Here is an 11,406-nt window from a genome sequence, read left to right on the forward strand (position 1 = left end):
CTGGAAGAAAGAAAAAAAGAAAGTAACTAGTTTTTAAAAAAATAAAATAAAATTTTCACGTGTCAAATACTGATTTGTTTATTTTTTCACATAAGAGGCGTCTAGATGTACGCACTTAAAAAGTGACTTTGAAAATATAAAAATTGTCAAAATGATACAACGACGTTTGATATGAGGTGCTTAAAATGAACAAAGTCTAGTTAGAGTGTCCAAGTGAAAGTTATTTCCAAATTCAAGGGGTCACTGATGGGTTATCCCCTCTTTCTCACTAGGAATGACAATTTTGGGCAGGGCAGATGCAGGGTGGGTGCGTTTAAGACTATGTGTGGCGGGGCGGGACGGGTTTAAAGTTGTGTGCGGCGGGTCGGATGCGAGGCGGGTTGAAGTGAGTGTTTGAAAAATTAATGTGGCGCGGAGCGCGGGTATGTTTGGTTCTAGATGAATTCAAACTTAATTTTAACTTTTTACATGTTATAAGAGTGATAAAACATTATTTATTACGATAATTCCATTAAAATTACTAAAATATTCAAGATAATAATGAAAGTGGTTCAATAAAAAAAATAATACAATTTCTTACATATTTTTCAATTAACCTCTAAAAAATAAAATTTTAAGCCACTATCTTATTAAATTAATACAATTTAATAAAAAAATAAATTTATTTTTATAAATTTTATTTGAAGTATCAAACATAACTTGAAAAAGAAAATATTACAAAAATTATATGGGGGGGGGGGGGGGGGGTGAGGCGGGTTGAAAATGAAAAGAATTGTTATGGTGAGCGGGATGAATAAAAAATTTTGCAGATTAAGCTCAACTGTCGCCGCTTCCACTTTACACCGCCCCATTGCCTATCCCTACTTCTCACTAAAGTTATTTCGGAACCTAAGTTAAAAAATCAAGCGACATAATTTGATATATATATATATTTTATTTTATTTTTCTTAAAACCAAGTTTCGGCAATCCATATCTCTATCAATTTTTAAAAGATGTTGCGGTGCTCTTAGTGGCCTGTGGTGCAGCGAGAATGTAAATTATCATAATACCCAAATATTGTTGTTAGATAACCTCTTTTGTTATATATTGATTAATTATGTAGAAGGGCATTGATATTAAGTGTAGTATATTATTTTTCATGTAAAGTTTTTTGGTACACAATTTTCATTCCTTCAAGAAGGTATTAGGATTGATGGAGAATGAGGTTGATATATCCTTTATTTTTAATGCGTTTTTTTATTGGGTTTGAGTGGATTGAGGAAAATTTAATGTACACATTATTAAAAATAATAAAAGGGTGTTATTTTTAGGATAAAAATGGATCAAAAAGTTAAAGTGGAGGTATTTTCAACTTAGGTGAATGAAGGAGATAACTAAAAACTTCTTAAATAATTTATGAATATTTCTTATCATTCTGAAGAGAGTTGTCCAAAGCAGCAAACGAAAGGCCGAATTGGTTATTTTGTCTTTTGATTGTTATCAAAAATTCAAAATAATTTTATGATAATTAAGCGGTTGTGGCTATACTTGTCTTCTTCGACCCCTTGAAAATGACAATACTTATAACATTCATCAAAGTGCTACATTTGCACGTTGTCTGACACTGTGAAGCATTTTAGGAAATAATATTTTAGTTATTATTTCTTTATTTATATCAAGTTAATTTTTGAGATTTTTTTTCATTTTTTTAAATTTAATTATTCGATTTTAAAGGTTATTTTTAGAGTGTTCTTATTTCACGATTCATTAGTTAATATTGAAATCAGTAATTATTTAATATTTAGTTAAGAAATTTAACAATGATTAATAAAGATAAAAATGAAAAAATACGTTCTATTATGTCTTAATTTATTTTTCTTAAAGAGTGTGAAACACCTCAAAAATTAAATTAATATGAAATAGAGGAAGTCCTATTGTTGGCTAGTGAATCTTTATAAAATAATTAATTTGTATTTAATTAAAGTTTGCAATCGGAAGATACCACCTTGCTAAATCACATATGTTACATTGACAAAGTTGAGTGAGTTTTGAAAGAAAAATAAAATTGACTATAGGGAATGATTGGAAGTTGGATACTGAATTTGGAGTAATTTTCAAGCAAAAATGTATTTGTGAAATTCGTGTGCAAGTCCTAGTGATTTGTGATGGTAAAATTCGTACTAAAAGTCTGATAAATTGATAATACACGTCAAAACGGATTGTGGTGCACTGATGGAAGTGTTTTGCCCTTAATCAGAGGGCTTAAGTTCGAGCCATAGATGTAGAGAAGATCTTATTGGGAGCGTCATCCCGAAATGGACCTAGCAGAGCGTGATCTAAATTTAGTCGAAGCTCTGATGTAGACTCCAAACATCGAATGAAAAAAACAAAAAAGAAGATTCACGATGATACACATGGTCACAAAAGTCTTTGTTAATCCATTCAAAACTTTCATTAATATGTTAAAATTTGTGAAAAGAGTTATTTCCAAATTACCACAAAATTTATATCAATATCTTGGTAATTAACAGCCAAATTTGTAGTTAAGGTAAGTCTTTGTCCGTAAATTCAAACTTTTGGTAATCTGTTAGTTCTTGCCGCCAAATTTATTTAAATGAGATCAAAACCTAAATCATGAAAGTATCCTATTTATGGAATAAAAAATGCACTCTTCGTTAAGGTTATGCCTCTTAACTTTGTTTCTATCATTATTCTTACAATTTTTAAGTGTATATAAATAAAATTGAAACTAGTATAAAATTGAAAAAATAAATTCATTCATTATATGTGATGTCTTATATAATAATTTTTATATCCTATGTTATATTTTAAGTGTATTATATTATGTATCTACTTATTTAATTTTATACTAAAAACTTAATGCTTATACACATTCAAAATTGAATCTCACTTGAAACTAAATTAAAAAGCATATTTAATTTATTAGGCGTAAAGGGTTAAACATATTTTAAAATATATGTATATATAAGAAGACAAATGAAAAACCAAAAATACAAGTGGTGGTGCGGTGTTTGTGATTGTAAAATGTGGTGAGTCAAGTTGTGAAAATGATAGTAAATTCACACATTTTCTCTCTCCTCATCAATATGCGTTTGTTGTGAGTAATAAATAGAACATCAAATCTAGCTATTAACTGTCAACTCAGCATTTTTAGTATTTTGCATTGAGAAAGCCTTTGAGCTTTTCACTACTCTACTATCGAATCTGCAAATTCGGATCTGTTCCTGAAAAGTTGATAGTATCTCTCAAATCTCGCTTCTGATTCATTTTCCTTTTGTGTAAGTTTGTTTTTACGTCCACATGCATGTTTGATTCGATGTGGGAATAATTGGATTTGGATGTGCAGCTTTCTGGGAGATAAAATATGAAGAATTCCATATCTGAACAGAGTTTCTACATAGAAAGTGAGGAAGAGGATGATGAACATTTGGAAAAACATGAAAATGAAGAAGAAGGAAATGAATCTGATTTTTCAAATGAAGATAATAATGATGATGAAACTAATCGACCAAATTCCTTAACCTCTGCTTGGCCACAGAGTTATAGGTATTAATTTATCCCTGGATCTCTTCTTCTTTTTTTCCGATGTTGATTGATTGATGTAAGCATGTGAAATTGGATTAATTTATTATTAATGAGTAATGGAAACCATCTTATGTTCAGTTTCCTGGAATATTTGGAGCTAAAACCTTCTGAACGATTTTGATTCTAACTATTGCAATCCAGTTTTACTAATAAGATTGTTGGATTTGATATTTATATTGGCGTGACATGGCCTAAGATTTCCAAACTCTGTCTCAAGAATATCTTAATTGAGGAGTTTAAATTTGGAAACTACACGAAGGAGAATGAAATAACAAGGACATTATGGCCAATAACTGGGATCCTTGAGAGACCAAGAAAACTAATGCATAACCTCTTTAAAATGAATTTTCCTTCAATAATTATTCAATACGATGCCTGATGTGTGGGGAGCTTGCTTCGAGGAAGTCATACAAGCAACAATTTATTTGCTGCTGATCTATTACAAAGCAGATCACTCTTCATGTAATGATTCACATTTTAGAGAGTTTGCTTTAGTTCCCAGATATTGGTTACTGTCTCTAAAATAATTGACCAATTTATATGTTATCAAATTACTGCTATGTTGTATATAAAGCAATGATGGATCATATGTAAAGCTTTGACAAAGAATTGAAATTTGGTATGTACATTGAATTCCCAGTTCTAATCATCTTGAGTACCTCTTGTAGGCAATCTATGGATCTATACAGTAATGTACCATCTCCAAGTCTTCACTTCTTGGGAACACCTTCATTATCTCGGCTAGGAAGCTCATTCTTTGGCTCATCTCTCATAAGAAGACACACTCCTGAGGTATTGCCCTCTCTTCACAAGCCTCTCATACTGCCAGCAGAAGAAGAAAAAGCACCTTACAGGCGTAGTTCTCATGGTTTGATACCTCCCCTACATCCGAGGAAGTCTTCTATTAAGAAAATACCTGATATTGAAAGACCTTCCAAGGATGCACATGGACTTCCGATTTCTCACCAAAGCACCTATGGTCAAGCAGTGGTAAATGGTAAGTTTCCTGAATATAGTTTCATGTCATAGTGGATGTTTCCGTTTATTGATGAGCACTATGCCACCAGAAGATCAACATACCACTGTAATGCCATCAACAGTTCCCAAGCTGCCATTTGACTTATACTAAGGACATAAATTTACGTATATCCTATTGTGCTTATGGTGACATGCTTGTATCTGGTAAATGTTGAATGAAATTTGTCCCTCTAGTTGTTAGGTAAAAGGATAATTTAATTCATTTCTCTTGAGCTATGATTTAAGTCAAATGGGGGATCTTATGATTAATTTTAAGCTTCGGGAGTTTCTCTTGAGAAACACTGATACTCTTACATAATAAATGAGTATAGAGAAACCATAAATATGAGGCTTCTTCTAAAGTTGTAGCAAACCTTTATAGTGCAGCATTTTTAGATATATAATAGCTGTTGTAGGCTGAAGTAAGGCATGCAATTGATCATGCAAGTGTTACACCGAATATATCTGTCATCATTGCAGGAGATCATTCATTTTGCTTACTAACACCTGTTACATCTTTGACCTAAAGGAAAGCTCTTGGTTGTATATCTCTATCTAAATTAACTGCCTGCAAAGTCAGTTAGGAACATTTTTGCTTATACATTATTTGTTTCATACAGGCATGAATGTTCTCTGCGGAGTAGGCCTTCTTTCTACTCCTTATGCTGTGAAGGAAGGTGGATGGGCCGGACTTTCAATATTATTCATTTTCGGCATACTTTCTTTCTATACTGGCATGCTCCTGCGGTACTGCTTGGATAGCCAACCAGGGCTTGAGACATACCCAGACATTGGTCAGGCTGCTTTTGGTACAATGGGACGAATTGTTATATCAGTAAGTTCCATTAACTTTTAAATTGTCCTTTTTTGGTTCTTGTACATCTGGATATATAGAAGGCCTTGCTGACTTGTCTCACGTTGGTGGAGGAAATGGGCTGTCATCTCCTTAAATTCTCTTGAGAAATCCTCACTTCTTGAGCTAGCTTTTGGGGTTGAGTTAGGCCCAATCCAAAAGTAGTTACTATTAACTAATGAATGTGCACACTCTGAAAGAGAGGAGGCAATAATATTTTCTATTTAGCTGGGAGGCATGAAGAAAATGTGAGAATCTAATATTCTTAAATATGTGGTGCTTTCATCTTTAGTAGACTGTATTCTGAGACAATTTTGTCACACCGTTAAGATCCAGTAGTTGTGAAAACAGCTGTTTGAGGAGAAATGTGATCTTCATCTACTAAATAGCCAGGTAGTATTATCGACTAGTGTGTATCTTGGCTAAACGTTAATACCTACTGATGAGTGCATAAAAAATAAAGCTAGTAGAATTTGAACACATCCCTAGTGCAAAAATACTGAAATTAGATATTTTTATGATTTTATCGTAGATAAAACTTTAAGAAAAAGAGAACATTCAGTTCTTACTGTTCTAGAATAACTCATTAAGGAATTTTTCACTCCAACAAATCCAATTTCCATATTATTTTCTTTTTGCTGAATACTATGTCATATCTGACAAAGGGTTAAATATTTCTTGTTCTTGATACTGTTTTTGTTTGTTTTTTGTGGATGCAGATAATCTTATATGTGGAATTATATGTAAGTTCATCTTACCTATAAGTATGTCATTTTTTTGCTTTTCCTAGCAAACCGATGTGAGTTGCTGTTTTAATATCTAAAACATCTCAGCCATCTTGATATTGCTTCATTTCCAAATTATGTAGTATTTATGCTTTCTCATTCTATCTATTTGTCCTTCAATTGTAGGCCTCCTGTGTTGAATACATGATCTTGGAGGGTGATAACTTATCTGCTATATTTCCAAATGCACATTTAAGTTTGGGTGGGTTTGAGTTAGATGCTCGCCATCTTTTTGTTTTGATAGCTACCCTGGCTATTCTTCCTACTGTTTGGCTGCGTGACCTCAGTGTCCTAAGTTATATCTCAGGTGAGTGACCAACTTCCCACACTAGGATCTTCATGTCTGAACTGTCAAAATTATAATCTGATAGCATTCTCGTGTGCCTCAATGCACCTATGCACCCATATGATAACATTTGTTAGAGGACAATTCATGAAACAGTGCCTACATACAGTAACCCTACAAGAAAAATGCAGATATATGGGGTACTTGGTGTAGTATAAAGATTTCTTGTACTCGTGACAAACAAGTTCACAGGCTTCCATAGCGCCTATCGAGGATGGAGGGAAGAAATTTGCACTTCAATGATCCTGTGATTATATCATATCTGATGCAGATGTCTACATTATTGATTTGGGATATCCTTAATGCCTTATGCGGCATACGTAGAAACCTATTACTTATCTACAATTTTGTAGATTGTTTCATTGTAGCTATAGACTTTCCAGTCAACAGAATTCTTGAAGTCTTAAATAGTTTTCTGTGGTTCTCATATGCAATTTGTAAGTGCTGAAATATGATTCTGAATTGACTGCTTGTAATTTTCAGTTGGAGGAGTTATTGCTTCTATTTTGGTGGTCCTTTGCTTGTACTGGGCTGGCTTGGTGGATCATGTAGGCTTTGAAAGCAAAGAGACTATACTTAACCTACCAACTCTTCCTGTTGCTATTGGGCTTTATGGATTTTGTTACTCTGGGCATGCGGTCTTTCCCAATATATATACATCCCTAGCAGATCGTAGTCAATTTCCTGCAGTCCTCTTGACCAGGTATTTGTTCGTAGATGCTCATGACTTGCTTGTTGAAGTCTGTTGATTAAATCGGAGATATGCTCTAGGATAGGAATACATGTTCCAGCTCTCTCTAGCAATCCATGCAAGGAAAAAATAAAAAAAACTGGAACCTTACCCCATCATTCAGTAATATCAGTACCAAGGTTGAATTCTGGTGTAGATTATCAATGCCAACTTAACCAGATTATTCTGAAAATGATCCTGCGTTCCCAGGGTTTGTTTTGATGTTCAGTTTTTTCCTTATTTTGCGAACTCTGGGTTTAATTTGGATGCAGTTTTGGTTTGGTGACTCTGTTGTATGGTGGAACTGCTGTGTTGGGATACCTGATGTTTGGGGACTCAGCTGAATCCCAGTTTACTCTAAATTTGCCAAAAGAATTAATGGTTTCCAAGGTTGCTGTATGGACAACTGTAAGAAACTAACATTCTGATTGAGTTCTCTACCACCATTTGAAGATGTAATTAACTTGTATGCCCTTCTTTTGCAGGTTGTTAATCCTTTTACAAAATATCCTTTTCCTGAATCCATGATGTGAATTTATCACCAATTCTGGTTCTCAGCTAGTACGTTGAAATATGATACTTAGAAAGACATGAATCCTACTTTTTTCTGGTGCTGCTATATAAAGAATGAACAGATATGAAAACCTGGATAACTTCATGCTGGCTGCTGCAAAAGTCATCAGCTTTAATTTAAGGCACTTCTGTCAAAAGATTCTCTTCTTTGTATTCAGTCTCATTTCATATATGCAATTTTCTAAGGTGATATCTCTTGAAAAAAAAATGTCTTCCTTAATCAGATGTACATTTGCTTTAACCCTGTCTCCAGTAGCAATGAGTCTGGAGGAATTGTTGCCGTCAAAACACACCAAATCTCACCTGTACCCAATCCTCATTAGAACTGCATTGACAATCTCCACAGTAGTAGTTGGTCTTGCGGTTCCATTTTTTGGTGAGGGTTCCTGCTTTGTCTCAACGCATTCTTATCTCTCAGCAATTATCTGTTGATCCCGTTAACCATTTGGGAACAGTAATACTCAGTGTTCCTGCTATAACTTATGATTATTGCATATCTCAGAGATAGCTTCATTAGATGTGCTCCTTCTCTTTGTAGCATTGCATAAATTAAGCATTAGTATTTATCCTGCAGGTTTGGTAATGGCATTGATTGGATCTTTACTTACAATGCTAGTAGTGAGTCCTTTTACATTCTCTTAAGTTTGTTCTCTATTGCTATTTATCATCATAAATGTGTACTAATTCGAAGCTCTATTTCCAGACTCTAATACTACCTTGTGTTTGCTTCCTGAGAATCTTGAAGGGGAAAACAAGCCGCCTTCAGGTATGGAGAAGCCTATACCCCTTCTCTATTCTCTTTTTGTGTCTGACGTTACAGTTTTACTAGTTAATTATACTTTGCATTAGTTGAGATATTTTTCTTGAAAAAACATCTTATCCCAAAAAAATTACATTACGACAATATGTGCATCTCAACTACTTAACCATGCTATGCTGTAAGTATTCACCGGTAATGGAACTTCTTTTATCCTTTCTATGTGGGCAGGTTACCATATGTGTCTTAATTATCACAGTAGGTACTGCATCTGCATTGGTCGGTTCTTATTCAGCTCTCTCCAAGATCATCCAGAGTATGATATAAATTTTGGTAATACTATGGCACCAGATGTTTTTGAGCTTAGAGTTCGTTAAGTTTCTAATTATAAAGATTTCACAAGTTCCTATTTTCTTGTAAGAGATCGCGCTCATACTCCATTTTCAGGCTAGTGATTTTGATAATGATTTTTTTATATTTTTAAATACATCTGCAGTTCAGTTGTATTTTAGAGAGAAAAAATACACTTGTATTTCATTAATTTTTTTTCTTATTCTTAGAATGTTATTATTTGAAGGGGACAAATCCAAATCTCATTATAATATTGTATTGCAAATTCCAAATGTTATTTAGTTTTTACATGCTAATTCAGTCTTGGAATCTTCTTTCCGATACTTTAGGAAGAGATACCCTCGAAAATATACACATGAGAAGAGATCTTCAATATAGCAGTATGATTTCTTACCCAAGACCAGTTACTTGAATAGGAAAAAGTCCCACTTCAATATAGCAGTATGATTTCTTACCCAAGACCAGTTACTTGAATAGGAAAAAGTCCCATTGTGTGGAAGAGTTACTGGAGAAATCAGTGTTAAATTTATAATCGCTGTGTTTTGTTTTTCGAAAGTCAATTTGATTAATTTTTAATGTAAAATTAGATTATATTAATTCAATACTTAGATATTCAAAAACTATTCTAATTTTCATGTTTTGCTTTTCGAAATGAATTTGACTTTCAAAGTTAAAATAGAATACATTAATTCAATACTTAGATATTCAAAACTATACGAAAAGTACTATAATAATTTTTTGCATATCAATATGATAAAAAGATACATTCTAAAATGCTAGACAGAATTATTATCCTTTGACTCTAAAAAGAAAAACTATGACTATTAGAAGTGGATAGAAGTAGTAAGAGTTTATAACTAATTGTTGAAGCTGCCAAAATAATTTGCAATTAGTGATATCACTCGTATAATTAGTCGAATTACATACTTACTCTATACAAAATTTTGTCTAAGATGAATTATTTAAATCTTCGTTTAAAGAGATGTGAACATGAAGTTGAAGAGATATTCATTTGTATAATATTGCAAATCAATTGCTAAATATATTTGCTAGTCCTTTAAGTAAATTAAGTTGCAAATACTTTAATAGAAAGTCCTTGAAAGACAGATATTTAAAACGTGATAAACCAATCGATTCTAAACATAAAATTCATCGCAAATAATCAAGATATATAATCATGATATTGAGTCAAATGCATTAAACCCTATGGTCAACTACCTCAAACTGATGAAAATAGGAAGATCTCAAATAAATTATGTCATATTGATACCGAATCAAACAACCATAGAGGATATATTTAATATAATGTAGCGCTCAATTTTATAAATGATAAGAATTAACAATCTTAGCTTGAGTTTGAATCTGTCAAATAGTGTGGACAAATAAATAATTATTCAAACAAAATATACAATTCAAGTATATTTTATTGCACTTGAAAAAGTGATGTGTTGGACATATAATTCATAGATCAAAGTATAATGTCAGTAGAGTACAAATAAATTATTGCGCGAAAAAATATAACCGTAAGATATAAAGTACGACTAATGCCTTAAAGTATAAAAAGTTTTCATGAAAGTCAAAACATTATTAATGTTTAGAAATTTGTTTTCTTATAGTGGATGCAATGAGGTTTAATCTTTCACTTTAATAATAGATGAAGTGTTGAATAATTATCATTTCTTATTAGACCGTATATGTTATATCAAAATTCTTGAAAAATTTAAAATGTCTTATAGCGATATTTCTATAGAGTACCTCAATGATTGTAATTGTGAGATTACTTAATATAAGAAAGATAGATCAATTTCGATCTCATAAAAATGAATAGAAAATATATGTATTGGTAAAATTGATACACTTACATACCCTGTTATTACTATACAAGAGATAATAATATGTATAAATTATAGGAACCACATATTATAAATACAATATGACCTTTTATCCCTTTTAGAATTGAAATTACTAAAAATCCCTTAAAATTCAAGGAAGCGGAATACATCCAAATGGCACGGGATACATAAGTCCTGATACATCATATTTTGCATCTGCTGCTATTAATTAGGAGTAATTACCGTGATTTCTGTTATTTGTAACTGAAATCACGTAATTAATGTTATACAACTTGTGTAACTGATTAGTAAATTCAATTTTAAATCAGATGATCTTCATAAATCAAAATTATTCTTGTAAAAGTTGATCTGCATACTAAGAAATAAAAAAAAAGGTTTGAAGATGAATATCTCAATTCTGCTGCGGCATTCTGGAATTTGGGTAAGCGATGTTAATTATAAAGGTTACAAAGTTGATGGTATTGTTGTTGGCCATTTCATTTCATTTGTGAATCTGAAAACGTTGATTTTATCAGAGCTTGAGATCGACAATGTTACAAAAGATATTGAAATACG

General features: G+C 32.3%; 1 protein-coding gene across 3 annotated transcripts; it reads left to right on the forward strand.

Moving 5' to 3' along the window:
• The first annotated feature begins 2,994 nt into the window (after positions 1-2,994).
• LOC101265407 (amino acid transporter AVT1C) lies at positions 2,995-9,263 on the forward strand. Of its 3 annotated transcripts, none has more exons than XM_026029870.2 (13): positions 3,014-3,030; positions 3,348-3,547; positions 4,255-4,583; positions 5,224-5,438; positions 6,176-6,199; positions 6,368-6,548; positions 7,071-7,290; positions 7,590-7,725; positions 7,803-7,822; positions 8,121-8,266; positions 8,465-8,508; positions 8,594-8,656; positions 8,879-9,263. In XM_026029870.2, the coding sequence occupies exons 2-13, from the start codon at positions 3,366-3,368 to the stop codon at positions 8,972-8,974; spliced, it is 1,656 nt and encodes a 551-aa protein (XP_025885655.1). In that variant the 5' UTR covers positions 3,014-3,030; positions 3,348-3,365; the 3' UTR covers positions 8,975-9,263. The 3 variants fall into 3 exon arrangements, with proteins under 3 accessions (XP_010317902.1, XP_025885655.1, XP_004234813.1); XM_004234765.5 differs by lacking the exon at positions 3,014-3,030 and adding an exon at positions 3,051-3,279; XM_010319600.2 differs by having other exon boundaries at positions 2,995-3,547.
• The last annotated feature ends 2,143 nt before the right edge of the window (positions 9,264-11,406 follow it).

Source organism: Solanum lycopersicum, chromosome 3, assembly GCF_036512215.1.
Source record: "Solanum lycopersicum chromosome 3, SLM_r2.1".
Lineage (NCBI taxonomy): Eukaryota > Viridiplantae > Streptophyta > Magnoliopsida > Solanales > Solanaceae > Solanum > Solanum lycopersicum.